The 17,051-nt window shown below is 44.4% G+C and overlaps 1 protein-coding gene across 2 annotated transcripts in view; it reads left to right on the top strand.

Annotated features, from left to right (window-relative positions):
- Positions 1–11,138: 11,138 nt before the first annotated feature.
- Positions 11,139–17,051, top strand: part of TMEM8B (transmembrane protein 8B) — a 61,328-nt gene continuing 55,415 nt past the window's right edge. For both annotated transcript variants that reach the window (XM_073684333.1, XM_073684342.1), the window contains exon 1: positions 11,139–11,260. In XM_073684333.1, coding sequence (XP_073540434.1) covers positions 11,179–11,260 — 82 coding nt within the window. In that variant the 5' untranslated portion in view covers positions 11,139–11,178. The remainder of the gene's footprint in view (positions 11,261–17,051) is intronic.

The raw sequence follows: 17,051 nt of genomic DNA, 5'->3' as shown, positions 1-17,051 counted from the left end.
GATCAGTGATATGTGTGATCAGTGATGTGTGTGTGTGATCAGTGATGTGTGTGTGTGATCAGTGATGTGTGTGTGATCAGTGATGTGTGTGTGTGATCAGTGATGTGTGTGTGTGATCAGTGATGTGTGTGTGATCAGTGATGTGTGTGATCAGTGATGTGTGTGTGATCAGTGATGTGTGTGTGTGATCAGTGATGTGTGTGTGTGATCAGTGATGTGTGTGTGATCAGTGATGTGTGTGTGATCAGTGCTGTGTGTAATCAGTGATGTGTGTGTGATCAGTGATGTGTGTGTGATCAGTGATGTGTGTGTGTGATCAGTGATGTGTGTGTGTGATCAGTGATGTGATGTGTGTGATCAGTGATGTGTGTGTGTGATCAGTGATGTGTGTGATCAGTGATGTGTGGGATCAGTGATGTGTGTGTGTGATCAGTGATGTGTGTGATCAGTGATGTGTGTGATCAGTGATGTGTGTGTGATCAGTGATGTGTGTGTGATCAGTGATGTGTGTGTGTGATCAGTGGTGTGATGTGTATGATCAGTGATGTGTGTGTGATCAGTGATGTGTGTGTGATCAGTGATGTGTGTGTGTGATCAGTGATGTGTGTGATCAATGATGTGTGTGTGATCAGTGATGTGTGTGTGATCAGTGATGTGTGTGATCAGTGATGTGTGATCAGTGATGTGTGTGTGATCAGTGATGTGTGTGTGATCAGTGATGTGTGTGTGATCAGTGATGTGTGTGATCAGTGATGTGTGTGTGATCAGTGATGTGTGTGATCAGTGATGTGTGTGTGTGATCAGTGATGTGATGTGTGTGATCAGTGATGTGATGTGTGCGATCAGTGATGTGTGTGCGATCAGTGATGTGTGTGTGCGATCAGTGATGTGTGTGTGCGATCAGTGATGTGTGTGATCAGTGATGTGTGTGTGTGATCAGTGATGTGTGTGATCAGGGATGTGTGTGTGATCAGTGATGTGTGTGTGTTATCAGTGATGTGTGTGATCAGTGATGTGTGTGATCAGTGATGTGTGTGTGATCAGTGATGTGTGTGATCAGTGATGTGTGTGTGTGTGATCAGTGATGTGTTTGTGATCAGTGATGTGTGTGTGATCAGTGATGTGTGTGTGTGATCAGTGATGTGATGTGTGTGATCAGTGATGTGTGTGTGATCAGTGATGTGTGATCAGTGATGTGTGATCAGTGATGTGTGTGAGATCAGTGATGTGTGTGTGTGATCAGTGATGTGTGTGTGATCAGTGATGTGTGTGTGATCAGTGATGTGTGTGTGTGATCAGTGATGTGTGTGAGATCAGTGATGTGTGTGTGTGATCAGTGATGTGTGTGTGATCAGTGATGTGTGTGTGATCAGTGATGTGTGTGTGATCAGTGATGTGTGTGTGATCAGTGATGTGTGTGTGATCAGTGATGTGTGTGATCAGTGATGTGTGTGATCAGTGATGTGTGTGATCAGTGATGTGTGTGATCAGTGTTGTGTGATCAGTGATGTGTGTGTGATCAGTGATGTGTGTGTGATCAGTGATGTGTGTATGATCAGTGATGTGTGTGATCAGTGATGTGTGTGTGATCAGTGATGTGTGTGTGTGATCAGTGATGTGTGTGTGTGATCAGTGATGTGTGTGTGTGATCAGTGATGTGTGTGTGATCAGTGATGTGTGTGTGTGATCAGTGATGTGTGTGTATGATCAGTGATGTGTGTGTATGATCAGTGATGTGTGTGTGTGATCAGTGATGTGTGTGTGTGATCAGTGATGTGTGTGATCAGGGATGTGTGTGTGATCAGTGATGTGTGTGTGTTATCAGTGATGTGTGTGATCAGTGATGTGTGTGATCAGTGATGTGTGTGTGATCAGTGATGTGTGTGATCAGTGATGTGTGTGTGTGTGATCAGTGATGTGTTTGTGATCAGTGATGTGTGTGTGATCAGTGATGTGTGTGTGTGATCAGTGATGTGATGTGTGTGATCAGTGATGTGTGTGTGATCAGTGATGTGTGATCAGTGATGTGTGATCAGTGATGTGTGTGAGATCAGTGATGTGTGTGTGTGATCAGTGATGTGTGTGTGATCAGTGATGTGTGTGTGTGATCAGTGATGTGTGTGAGATCAGTGATGTGTGTGTGTGATCAGTGATGTGTGTGTGATCAGTGATGTGTGTGTGATCAGTGATGTGTGTGTGATCAGTGATGTGTGTGTGATCAGTGATGTGTGTGATCAGTGATGTGTGTGATCAGTGATGTGTGTGATCAGTGATGTGTGTGATCAGTGTTGTGTGATCAGTGATGTGTGTGTGATCAGTGATGTGTGTGTGATCAGTGATGTGTGTATGATCAGTGATGTGTGTGATCAGTGATGTGTGTGTGATCAGTGATGTGTGTGTGTGATCAGTGATGTGTGTGTGTGATCAGTGATGTGTGTGTGTGATCAGTGATGTGTGTGTGATCAGTGATGTGTGTGTGTGATCAGTGATGTGTGTGTATGATCAGTGATGTGTGTGTATGATCAGTGATGTGTGTGTGTGATCAGTGATGTGTGTGTGTGATCAGTGATGTGTGTGTGTGATCAGTGATGTGTGTGTGTGATCAGTGATGTGTGTGTGATCAGTGATGTGTGTGTGTGATCAGTGATGTGTGTGTATGATCAGTGATGTGTGTGTGATCAGTGATGTGTGTGTGATCAGTGATGTGTGTGTGTGATCAGTGATGTGTGTGTGTGATCAGTGATGTGTGAGTGATCAGTGATGTGTGAGTGATCAGTGATGTGTGTGTGATCAGTGATGTGTGTGTGTGATCAGTGGTGTGTGTGTATGATCAGTGATGTGATGTGTGTGATCAGTGATGTGTGTGTGATCAGTGATGTGTGTGTGTGATCAGTGATGTGTGTGTGTGATCAGTGATGTGTGTGATAAATGATGTGTGTGTGATCAGTGATGTGTGTGTGATCAGTGATGTGTGTGATCAGTGATGTGTGATCAGTGATGTGTGTGTGATCAGTGATGTGTGTGTGATCAGTGATGTGTGTGTGATCAGTGATGTGTGTGATCAGTGATGTGTGTGTGATCAGTGATGTGTGTGTGATCAGTGATGTGTGTGTGTGATCAGTGATGTGTGTGTGTGATCAGTGATGTGTGTGATCAGTGATGTGTGTGTGTGATCAGTGATGTGTGTGTGTGATCAGTGATGTGTGTGATCAGGGATGTGTGTGTGATCAGTGATGTGTGTGTGTGATCAGTGATGTGTGTGATCAGTGATGTGTGTGATCAGTGATGTGTGTGTGATCAGTGATGTGTGTGATCAGTGATGTGTGTGTGATCAGTGATGTGTGTGTGATCAGTGATGTGTGTGTGTGATCAGTGATGTGTGTGTGTGATCAGTGATGTGTGTGTGATCAGTGATGTGTGTGATCAGTGATGTGTGTGTGTGATCAGTGATGTGTGTGATCAGGGATGTGTGTGTGATCAGTGATGTGTGTGTGTGATCAGTGATGTGTGTGATCAGTGATGTGTGTGATCAGTGATGTGTGTGTGATCAGTGATGTGTGTGATCAGTAATGTGTGTGTGTGATCAGTGATGTGTGTGTGTGTGATCAGTGATGTGTGTGTGTGATCAGTGATGTGTGTGATCAGTGATGTGTGTGATCAGTGATGTGTGTGTGTGATCAGTGATGTGTGTGTGATCAGTGATGTGTGTGTGATCAGTGATGTGTGTGTGATCAGTGATGTGTGTGTGTGATCAGTGGTGTGATGTGTATGATCAGTGATGTGTGTGTGATCAGTGATGTGTGTGTGATCAGTGATGTGTGTGTGATCAGTGATGTGTGTGATCAGTGGTGTGTGTGTGATCAGTGATGTGTGTGTGTGATCAGTGATGTGTGTGTGATCAGTGATGTGTGTGTGATCAGTGATGTGTGTGTGATCAGTGATGTGTGTGTGATCAGTGATGTGTGTGTGTGATCAGTGATGTGTGTGTGATCAGTGATGTGTGTGTGTGATCAGTGATGTGTGTGTGTGATCAGTGATGTGTGTGATCAGTGATGTGTGTGTGTGATCAGTGATGTGTGTGATCAGTGATGTGTGTGATCAGTGATGTGTGTGTGTGATCAGTGATGTGTGTGATCAGTGATGTGTGTGATCAGTGATGTGTGTGATCAGTGATGTGTGTGTGATCAGTGATGTGTGTGTGATCAGTGATGTGTGTGTGTGATCAGTGGTGTGATGTGTATGATCAGTGATGTGTGTGTGATCAGTGATGTGTGTGTGATCAGTGATTTGTGTGTGTGATCAGTGATGTGTGTGATCAATGATGTGTGTGTGATCAGTGATGTGTGTGTGATCAGTGATGTGTGTGATCAGTGATGTGTGATCAGTGATGTGTGTGTGATCAGTGATGTGTGTGTGATCAGTGATGTGTGTGTGATCAGTGATGTGTGTGTGATCAGTGATGTGTGTGTGTGATCAGTGATGTGTGTGATCAGGGATGTGTGTGTGATCAGTGATGTGTGTGTGTTATCAGTGATGTGTGTGATCAGTGATGTGTGTGATCAGTGATGTGTGTGTGATCAGTGATGTGTGTGATCAGTGATGTGTGTGTGTGATCAGTGATGTGTGTGTGATCAGTGATGTGTGTGTGTGATCAGTGATGTGATGTGTGTGATCAGTGATGTGTGTGTGATCAGTGATGTGTGTGAGATCAGTGATGTGTGTGTGTGATTAGTGATGTGTGTGTGATCAGTGATGTGTGTGTGATCAGTGATGTGTGTGTGATCAGTGATGTGTGTGTGATCAGTGATGTGTGTGATCAGTGATGTGTGTGATCAGTGATGTGTGTGATCAGTGTTGTGTGATCAGTGATGTGTGTGTGATCAGTGATTTGTGTATGATCAGTGATGTGTGTATGATCAGTGATGTGTGTGATCAGTGATGTGTGTGTGATCAGTGATGTGTGTGTGTGATCAGTGATGTGTGTGTGTGATCAGTGATGTGTGTGTGTGATCAGTGATGTGTGTGTGTGATCAGTGATGTGTGTGTGTGATCAGTGATGTGTGTGTGATCAGTGATGTGTGTGTGTGATCAGTGATGTGTGTGTATGATCAGTGATGTGTGTGTGATCAGTGATGTGTGTGTGATCAGTGATGTGTGTGTGTGATCAGTGATGTGTGTGTGTGATCAGTGATGTGTGTGTGATCAGTGATGTGTGTGTGATCAGTGATGTGTGTGTGTGATCAGTGGTGTGATGTGTATGATCAGTGATGTGTGTGTGATCAGTGATGTGTGTGTGATCAGTGATGTGTGTGTGTGATCAGTGATGTGTGTGATCAGTGATGTGTGTGATCAGTGATGTGTGTGATCAGTGATGTGTGTGTGTGATCAGTGATGTGTGTGATCAGTGATGTGTGTGATCAGTGATGTGTGTGTGATCAGTGATGTGTGTGTGATCAGTGATGTGTGTGTGTGATCAGTGATGTGTGTGATCAGTGATGTGTGTGATCAGTGATGTGTGTGATCAGTGATGTGTGTGATCAGTGATGTGTGTGTGTGATCAGTGATGTGTGTGATCAGTGATGTGTGTGATCAGTGATGTGTGTGATCAGTGATGTGTGTGTGATCAGTGATGTGTGTGTGATCAGTGATGTGTGTGATAAATGATGTGTGTGTGATCAGTGATGTGTGTGTGATCAGTGATGTGTGTGATCAGTGACGTGTGATCAGTGATGTGTGTGTGATCAGTGATGTGTGTGTGTGATCAGTGATGTGTGTGTGATCAGTGATGTGTGTGATCAGTGATGTGTGTGTGATCAGTGATGTGTGTGTGATCAGTGATGTGTGTGTGTGATCAGTGATGTGTGTGTGTGATCAGTGATGTGTGTGTGATCAGTGATGTGTGTGTGATCAGTGATGTTTGTGTGTGATCAGTGATGTGTGTGTGATCAGTGATGTGTGATCAGTGATGTGTGTGTGTGATCAGTGATGTGTGTGTGATCAGTGATGTGTGTGTGATCAGTGATGTGTGTGTGTGATCAGTGATGTGTGTGTGATCAGTGATGTGTGATCAGTGATGTGTGTGTGTGATCAGTGATGTGTGTGTGATCAGTGATGTGTGTGTGTGATCAGTGATGTGTGTGTGATCAGTGATGTGTGATCAGTGATGTGTGTGTGTGATCAGTGATGTGTGTGTGATCAGTGATGTGTGTGTGTGATCAGTGATGTGTGTGATCAATGATGTGTGTGTGATCAGTGATGTGTGTTATCAGTGATGTGTGATCAGTGATGTGTGTGTGATCAGTGATGTGTGTGTGATCAGTGATGTGTGTGTGATCAGTGATGTGTGTGTGATCAGTGATGTGTGTGATCAGTGATGTGTGTGTGATCAGTGATGTGTGTGTGATCAGGGATGTGTGTGTGATCAGTGATGTGTGTGTGTGATCAGGGATGTGTGTGTGATCAGTGATGTGTGTGATCAGTGATGTGTGTGTGATCAGTGATGTGTGTGATCAGTAATGTGTGTGTGTGTGATCAGTGATGTGTGTGTGATCAGTGATGTGTGTGTGATCAGTGATGTGTGTGTGTGATCAGTGATGTGTGTGTGTGATCAGTGATGTGTGTGTGTGATCAGTGATGTGTGTGTGTGATCAGTGATGTGTGTGTGTGATCAGTGATGTGTGTGTGATCAGTGATGTGTGTGTGTGATCAGTGATGTGTGTGTGATCAGTGATGTGTGTGATCAGTGATGTGTGTGTGATCAGTGATGTGTGTGATCAGTGATGTGTGTGTGATCAGTGATGTGTGTGTGTGATCAGTGATGTGTGTGATCAGTGATGTGTGTGATCAGTGATGTGTGTGATCAGTGATGTGTGTGTGATCAGTGATGTGTGTGTGATCAGTGATGTGTGTGTGATCAGTGATGTGTGTGTGTGATCAGTGATGTGTGTGATCAGTGATGTGTGTGATCAGTGATGTGTGTGTGATCAGTGATGTGTGTGATCAGTAATGTGTGTGATCAGTAATGTGTGTGTGTGTGATCAGTGATGTGTGTGTGTGATCAGTAATGTGTGTGTGATCAGTGATGTGTGTGTGATCAGTGATGTGTGTGATCAGTGATGTGTGTGTGATCAGTGATGTGTGTGTGATCAGTGATGTGTGTGTGATCAGTGATGTGTGTGTGATCAGTGATGTGTGTGATCAGTGATGTGTGTGTGTGATCAGTGATGTGTGTGTGTGATCAGTGATGTGTGTGTGTGATCAGTGATGTGTGTGTGTGATCAGTGATGTGTGTGATCAGTGATGTGTGTGATCAGTGATGTGTGTGTGTGATCAGTGATGTGTGTGATCAGTGATGTGTGTGATCAGTGATGTGTGTGTGTGATCAGTGATGTGTGTGTGATCAGTGATGTGTGTGATCAGTGATGTGTGTGTGTGTGATCAGTGATGTGTGTGATTAGTGATGTGTGTGTGTGATCAGTGATGTGTGTGTGATCAGTGATGTGTGTGATCAGTGATGTGTGTGTGTGATCAGTGATGTGTGTGATCAGTGATGTGATGTGTGTGATCAGTGATGTGTGTGTGTGTGATCAGTGATGTGTGTGTGTGTGATCAGTGATGTGTGTGTGATCAGTGATGTGATGTGTGTGATCAGTGATGTGTGTGTGTGTGATCAGTGATGTGTGTGTGTGATCAGTGATGTGTGTGATCAGTGATGTGTGTGATCAGTGATGTGTGTGTGATCAGTGATGTGTGTGTGTGATCAGTGATGTGTGTGTGATCAGTGATGTGTGTGTGATCAGTGATGTGTGTGTGATCAGTGATGTGTGTGTGTGATCAGTGATGTGTGTGTGATCAGTGATGTGTGTGTGTGATCAGTGATGTGATGTGTGTGATCAGTGATGTGTGTGTGATCAGTGATGTGTGTGAGATCAGTGATGTGTGTGTGTGATTAGTGATGTGTGTGTGATCAGTGATGTGTGTGTGATCAGTGATGTGTGTGTGATCAGTGATGTGTGTGTGATCAGTGATGTGTGTGATCAGTGATGTGTGTGATCAGTGATGTGTGTGATCAGTGTTGTGTGATCAGTGATGTGTGTGTGATCAGTGATTTGTGTATGATCAGTGATGTGTGTATGATCAGTGATGTGTGTGATCAGTGATGTGTGTGTGATCAGTGATGTGTGTGTGTGATCAGTGATGTGTGTGTGTGATCAGTGATGTGTGTGTGTGATCAGTGATGTGTGTGTGTGATCAGTGATGTGTGTGTGTGATCAGTGATGTGTGTGATCAGTGATGTGTGTGTGTGATCAGTGATGTGTGTGTGATCAGTGATGTGTGTGATCAGTGATGTGTGTGTGTGATCAGTGATGTGTGTGATCAGTGATGTGTGTGATCAGTGATGTGTGTGTGTGATCAGTGATGTGTGTGTGATCAGTGATGTGTGTGATCAGTGATGTGTGTGTGATCAGTGATGTGTGTGTGATCAGTGATGTGTGTGATCAGTGATGTGTGTGTGTGATCAGTGATGTGTGTGTGATCAGTGATGTGTGTGATCAGTGATGTGTGTGTGTGATCAGTGATGTGTGTGTGTGATCAGTGATGTGTGTGATCAGTGATGTGATGTGTGTGATCAGTGATGTGTGTGTGTGTGTGATCAGTGATGTGTGTGTGTGTGATCAGTGATGTGTGTGTGATCAGTGATGTGATGTGTGTGATCAGTGATGTGTGTGTGTGTGATCAGTGATGTGTGTGATCAGTGATGTGTGTGTGTGATCAGTGATGTGTGTGATCAGTGATGTGTGTGTGATCAGTGATGTGTGTGTGTGATCAGTGATGTGTGTGTGATCAGTGATGTGTGTGTGATCAGTGATGTGTGTGTGTGATCAGTGATGTGTGTGTGTGATCAGTGATGTGTGTGTGATCAGTGATGTGTGTGATCAGTGATGTGTGTGTGTGATCAGTGATGTGTGTGTATGATCAGTGATGTGTGTGTATGATCAGTGATGTGTGTGATCAGTGATGTGTGTGATCAGTGATGTGTGTGTGATCAGTGATGTGATGTGTGTGATCAGTGATGTGTGTGTGTGTGATCAGTGATGTGTGTGATCAGTGATGTGTGTGTGTGATCAGTGATGTGTGTGATCAGTGATGTGTGTGTGATCAGTGATGTGTGTGTGATCAGTGATGTGTGTGTGTGATCAGTGATGTGATGTGTGTGATCAGTGATGTGTGTGTGTGTGATCAGTGATGTGTGTGATCAGTGATGTGTGTGTGTGATCAGTGATGTGTGTGATCAGTGATGTGTGTGTGATCAGTGCTGTGTGTAATCAGTGATGTGTGTGTGTGATCAGTGATGTGTGTGTGTGATCAGTGATGTGTGTGTGTGATCAGTGATGTGTGTGTGATCAGTGATGTGTGTGATCAGTGATGTGTGTGTGATCAGTGATGTGTGTGTGATCAGTGATGTGTGATCAGTGATGTGTGTGTGATCAGTGATGTGTGTGATCAGTGATGTGTGTGTGATCAGTGATGTGTGTGTGATCAGTGATGTGTGTGTGATCAGTGATGTGTGTGATCAGTGATGTGATGTGTGTGATCAGTGATGTGTGTGTGTGTGATCAGTGATGTGTGTGATCAGTGATGTGTGTGTGTGATCAGTGATGTGTGTGTGATCAGTGATGTGTGTGTGATCAGTGATGTGTGTGTGATCAGTGATGTGTGTGTGTGATCAGTGATGTGTGTGTGTGATCAGTGATGTGTGTGTGATCAGTGATGTGTGTGTGATCAGTGATGTGTGTGTGTGATCAGTGATGTGTGTGTGTGATCAGTGATGTGTGTGTGTGATCAGTGATGTGTGTGATCAGTGATGTGTGTGTGATCAGTGATGTGATGTGTGTGATCAGTGATGTGTGTGTGTGATCAGTGATGTGATGTGTGTGATCAGTGATGTGTGTGTGTGTGATCAGTGATGTGTGTGATCAGTGATGTGTGTGTGTGATCAGTGATGTGTGTGATCAGTGATGTGTGTGTGATCAGTGCTGTGTGTAATCAGTGATGTGTGTGTGTGATCAGTGATGTGTGTGTGTGATCAGTGATGTGTGTGATCAGTGATGTGTGTGATCAGTGATGTGTGTGTGATCAGTGATGTGTGTGTGATCAGTGATGTGTGATCAGTGATGTGTGTGTGATCAGTGATGTGTGTGATCAGTGATGTGTGTGTGATCAGTGATGTGTGTGTGATCAGTGATGTGTGTGTGATCAGTGATGTGTGTGATCAGTGATGTGTGTGATCAGTGATGTGATGTGTGTGATCAGTGATGTGTGTGTGTGTGATCAGTGATGTGTGTGATCAGTGATGTGTGTGTGTGATCAGTGATGTGTGTGTGATCAGTAATGTGTGTGTGATCAGTGATGTGTGTGTGATCAGTGATGTGTGTGTGTGATCAGTGATGTGTGTGTGTGATCAGTGATGTGTGTGTGATCAGTGATGTGTGTGTGATCAGTGATGTGTGTGTGATCAGTGATGTGTGTGTGATCAGTGATGTGTGTGATCAGTGATGTGTGTGTGTGATCAGTGATGTGTGTGTGTGATCAGTGATGTGTGTGTGTGATCAGTGATGTGTGTGTGATCAGTGATGTGTGTGTGATCAGTGATGTGTGTGATCAGTGATGTGTGTGGGATCAGTGATGTGTGTGTGATCAGTGATGTGTGTGTGTGATCAGTGATGTGTGTGTGATCAGTGATGTGTGTGTGATCAGTGATGTGTGTGTGATCAGTGATGTGTGTGTGTGATCAGTGATGTGTGTGATCAGTGATGTGTGTGTGATCAGTGATGTGTGTGATCAGTGATGTGTGTGATCAGTGATGTGTGTGATCAGTGATGTGTGTGTGTGATCAGTGATGTGTGTGTGTGATCAGTGATGTGTGTGTGATCAGTGATGTGTGTGTGTGATCAGTGATGTGTGTGATCAGTGATGTGATGTGTGTGATCAGTGATGTGTGTGTGTGATCAGTGATGTGTGTGATCAGTGATGTGTGATCACTGTGATCAGTGATCTCTTTGGATCTGTTATTTCCCTGAGATCAGATCTCTCCTTTCAGCCAATCAGACGATATCCCGCCCGGTGACGTCACTTGACTGCAGAGGTGGGCGGGGCTCCGTTGCTCCCGGTAGAACAATGAGGCCGCCGGGAGGAGGAAGCTCCGGTATCAGAGTGCCGCTGCTGCCGATCATCACCGCCGCCTGTCTGGCTGCTACAGGTCAGATATTACTGCATGTATATAGATATGTACCGAGAGTGGGAGGAGCCAGAGGTTATTATAGGAGGGGGAGGGGAAAGATCCTGTATAATAACATCACACAGGACTACTCCTCCATCATCATCACTATAGAGGCTGCTGGGGGTCATCCCTGTATATTATATAGTAATATCCTGTATAATAACATCACACAGGACTACTCCTCCATCATCATCACTATAGAGGCTGCTGGGGGTCATCCCTGTATATTATATAGTAATATCCTGTATAATAACATCACACAGGACTACTCCCCCATCATCATCATCACTATAGAGGCTGCTGGGGGTCATCCCTGTATATTATATAGTAATATCCTGTATAATAACATCACACAGGACTACTCCTCCATCATCATCACTATAGAGGCTGCTGGGGGTCATCCCTGTATATTATATAGTAATATCCTGTATAATAACATCACACAGGACTACTCCCTCCATCATCATCACTATAGAGGCTGCTGGGGGTCATCCCTGTATATTATATAGTAATATCCTGTATAATAACATCACACAGGACTACTCCTCCCATCATCATCACTATAGAGGCTGCTGGGGGTCATCCCTGTATATTATATAGTAATATCCTGTATAATAACATCACACAGGACTACTCCCCCATCATCATCACTATAGAGGCTGCTGGGAGTCATCCCTGTATATTATATAGTAATATCCTGTATAATAACATCACACAGGACTACTCCTCCATCATCATCACTATAGAGGCTGCTGGGGGTCATCCCTGTATATTATATAGTAATATCCTGTATAATAACATCACACAGGACTACTCCTCCATCATCATCACTATAGAGGCTGCTGGGGGTCATCCCTGTATATTATATAGTAATATCCTGTATAATAACATCACACAGGACTACTCCTCCATCATCATCACTATAGAGGCTGCTGGGAGTCATCCCTGTATATTATATAGTAATATCCTGTATAATAACATCACACAGGACTACTCCTCCCATCATCATCACTATAGAGGCTGCTGGGGGTCATCCCTGTATATTATATAGTAATATCCTGTATAATAACATCACACAGGACTACTCCTCCCATCATCATCACTATAGAGGCTGCTGGGGGTCATCCCTGTATATTATATAGTAATATCCTGTATAATAACATCACACAGGACTACTCCTCCATCATCATCACTATAGAGGCTGCTGGGAGTCATCCCTGTATATTATATAGTAATATCCTGTATAATAACATCACACAGGACTACTCCCCCAATCATCATCACTATAGAGGCTGCTGGGAGTCATCCCTGTATATTATATAGTAATATCCTGTATAATAACATCACACAGGACTACTCCCCCCATCATCATCACTATAGAGGCTGCTGGGGGTCATCCCTGTATATTATATAGTAATATCCTGTATAATAACATCACACAGGACTACTCCTCCCATCATCATCACTATAGAGGCTGCTGGGGGTCATCCCTGTATATTATATAGTAATATCCTGTATAATAACATCACACAGGACTACTCCCTCCATCATCATCACTATAGAGGCTGCTGGGGGTCATCCCTGTATATTATATAGTAATATCCTGTATAATAACATCACACAGGACTACTCCTCCCATCATCATCACTATAGAGGCTGCTGGGGGTCATCCCTGTATATTATATAGTAATATCCTGTATAATAACATCACACAGGACTACTCCTCCATCATCATCACTATAGAGGCTGCTGGGGGTCATCCCTGTATATTATATAGTAATATCCTGTATAATAACATCACACAGGACTACTCCCTCCATCATCATCACTATAGAGGCTGCTGGGGGTCATCCCTGTATATTATATAGTAATATCCTGTATAATAACATAACACAGGACTACTCCCCCCATCATCATCACTATAGAGGCTGCTGGGGGTCATCCCTGTATATTATATAGTAATATCCTGTATAATAACATCACACAGGACTACTCCTCCATCATCATCACTATAGAGGCTGCTGGGAGTCATCCCTGTATATTATATAGTAATATCCTGTATAATAACATCACACAGGACTACTCCCTCCATCATCATCACTATAGAGGCTGCTGGGGGTCATCCCTGTATATTATATAGTAATATCCTGTATAATAACATCACACAGGACTACTCCCTCCATCATCATCACTATAGAGGCTGCTGGGGGTCATCCCTGTATATTATATAGTAATATCCTGTATAATAACATCACACAGGACTACTCCCTCCATCATCATCACTATAGAGGCTGCTGGGGGTCATCCCTGTATATTATATAGTAATATCCTGTATAATAACATCACACAGGACTACTCCCACCATCCTCTTTTGTAGTAATACCCCCTTCCCCTGTCGTTCTGGTCTAGTGTCTCAGTGACAGGAGGATCTTTATGACTCTTCCGACCACTTATTTCGGCCACTTCAGGACATTTTTTAGACGACTCTTCATTTATCAGTGAGGCAGAGGACGAGAACTGTAGCGCCACCTATTGGAAGTAGGAATCCTAATCCCAGTGTCAGCCCCTCACTGTCATGTGACTTAGGATAAAAGCCAAACAATAATCTCTCTTTGCAGACCCGTGTTTCGTGATGTTGCCTCTCAGCAGTGCAAAGTATAAGATCTGATTTGTCTGTATTAGAGGCCCCGGAGGAGCAATGCATGGCCTATAGGTGTCCTCACACTGGCAGGCCTGGCATGTCACTCTCCACAAGGTGAAACGTTACCCCTTAGACCATCATTCAAGGGCCGCACAAAATCATCACCTTGAAAATGCCCCTACTATGTTTCATCAAAAATTCACAGAACTCAGCGCTAATGTGGTGGTCGGAGCGGCTTCTCTCTGGGGCGGCTGTGAGCTTAGCGGATATTCTGCATGGTTATCTTACGACTGCTTTTCCAGGTTTCCATCGGTCCGTAGCGCAGAGAACTCTTTGTGATAACAAGTTTTGTAAAGCATGTACATCACATAGGAGATGCTGAGACTGCTGTATCTACATCACATAGGAGATGCTGGGACTGCTGTATATACATCACATAGGAGATGCTGGGACTGCTGTATATACATCACATAGGAGATGCTGGGACTGCTGTATCTACATCACATAGGAGATGCTGGGACTGCTGTATCTACATCACATAGATGCTGGGACTGCTGTATCTACATCACATAGGAGATGCTGGGACTGCTGTATCTACATCACATAGGAGATGCTGGGACTGCTGTATCTACATCACATAGGAGATGCTGGGACTGCTGTATATACATCACATAGGAGATGCTGGGACTGCTGTATCTACATCACATAGGTGATGCTGGGACTGCTGTATCTACATCACATAGGAGATGCTGGGACCGCTGTATCTACATCACATAGGAGATGCTGGGACCGCTGTATATACATCACATAGGAGATGCTGGGACCGCTGTATATACATCACATAGGAGATGCTGGGACTGCTGTATATACATCACATAGGAGATGCTGGGACTGCTGTATATACATCACATAGGAGATGCTGGGACTGTTGTATATACATCACATAGGAGATGCTGGGACTGTTGTATATACATCACATAGGAGATGCTGGGACTGCTGTATATACATCACATAGGAGATGCTGGGACTGTTGTATATACATCACATAGGAGACTCTGGGACTGCTGTATATACATCACATAGGAGACTCTGGGACTGCTGTATATACATCACATAGGAGACTCTGGGACTGCTGTATATACATCACATAGGAGACGCTGGGACTGCTGTATATACATCACATAGGAGACGCTGGGACTGCTGTATATACATAACAGGAGACGCTGGGACTGCTGTATATACAGTACAGACCAAAAGTTTGGACACACCTTCTCATTTAAAGATTTTTCTGTATTATGAAAATTGTACATTCACACTGAAGGCATCAAAACTATGAATTACCACATGTGGAATTATATACTTAACAAAAAAGTGTGAAACAACTGAAAATATGTCTTATATTCTAGGGTCTTCACAGTAGCCACCTTTTGCTTTGATGACTGCTTTGCACACTCTTGGCATCCTCTTGATGAGCTTCAAGAGGTAGTCACCGGAAATGGTCTTCACTTCACAGGTGTGCCCTGTCAGGTTTAATAAGTGGGATTTCTTGCCTTATAAATGGGGTTGGGACCATCAGTTGTGTTGTGCAGAAGTCTGGTGGATACACAGCTGATAGTCCTACTGAATAGACTGTTAGAATTTGTATTATGGCAACAAAAAAGCAGCTAAGTAAAGAAAAACCAGTGGCCATCATTACTTTAAGAAATGAAGGTCAGTCAGTCCGAAAAATTGGGCAAACTTTGAAAGTGTCCCCAAGTGCAGTTGCATAAGACATATTTTCAGTTGTTTCACACTTTTTTGTTAAGTATATAATTCCACATGTGGTAATTCATAGTTTTGATGCCTTCAGTGTGAATGTACAATTTTCATAGTCATGAAAATACAGAAAAATCTTTAAATGAGGTGTGTCCAAACTTTTGGTCTGTACTGTACATCACATAGGAGATGCTGGGACTGCTGTATGTACATCACATAGGAGATGCTGGGACTGCTGTATATACATCACATAGGAGATGCTGGGACTGCTGTATATACATCACATAGGAGATGCTGGGACTGCTATATATACATCACATAGGAGATGCTGGGACTGCTGTATGTACATCACATAGGAGACGCTGGGACTGCTGTATATACATCTCACAGGAACCGCTGGGACTGCTGTATATACTGAATTTTTCGGACCATAAGACGCACTTTTTTCCCCCCAAATTTGGGAGGAAAATGGGGGGTGCGTCTTATGGTCCGAACATTACCTGCGGTGGTGGTGAAGCGGGATCGCAGGGCCCTCCCTACTACAGGAACGCGGCTGTGGTGGCATCAGTGGTGAGGCAGAGAGCGGCTGGGGCTGGGACCTGTGCCTGGCCGGTGCTGGGGCCGGTGTCGGGCTGTGAGAGGCGTCGGGCCGCGAAGCAGAGTGGCCTGCGCAGCTTTCCGGTGTGCGCGGCTATCTTCCTAGAGCTGTGATCTACAGGAAAATGGCCTCCCGAGCTGGCGCATGCGCACACCGATAGCTCCGGCGGTCATTTTCCTGTATGCCGCTCACAGCCCGGCCACAGGCCTCGGCCCCTGCCCCAGGCCCTGGCCTCAGCCACAGGCCCCAGCACAGGAACCGGCCAGGCTAAGGGCCCCAGCACAGGGAACAGCCAGGCTAAGGGCCCAAGCCAGGCAAATGTCCCGGCCTGGCACAGGCTCCACAGCATCTCACCTCTTCTGCTGCAGCCGCCGGCTTCCTGAGGGACCCCGCCTCCTGTGACCCTCGCTCCAACGCCCCACAAGTAAGATACCGTACCTATTCAGACTATAAGATGGACCCCCCATCTTATAAAAAATATTTTTTTCTATTTTCCACCCCTATATTTGGGGTGCGCCTAATTGTCCGGTGCGTCTTATAGTCCGAAAAATACGGTACACCACATAGGAGACGCAAGGACTGCTGTATATTCCTCACATGGGAGATGCTATGACTGCTGTGTGAAGACCCGGGGTCTTCCATGGGCTTAATACTACTCGAACAACACAGAGTTATATAAATAGTATGACCTTCTTGACCAGCCACAGAAATACACATACATTAAGGATGTGTGCTCATGATGCGTTTTTTAAGCATTTCCGCATTCGCAATTCCGC

This window comes from Phyllobates terribilis, unplaced genomic scaffold (assembly GCF_046119375.1).
Source record: "Phyllobates terribilis strain yellow unplaced genomic scaffold, ASM4611937v1 Scaffold_1__5_contigs__length_1240528914, whole genome shotgun sequence".
Lineage (NCBI taxonomy): Eukaryota > Metazoa > Chordata > Amphibia > Anura > Dendrobatidae > Phyllobates > Phyllobates terribilis.
The sequence above is the reverse complement of the archived record's forward strand: the minus strand, read 5'-3'. Positions and strand labels throughout refer to the sequence as shown.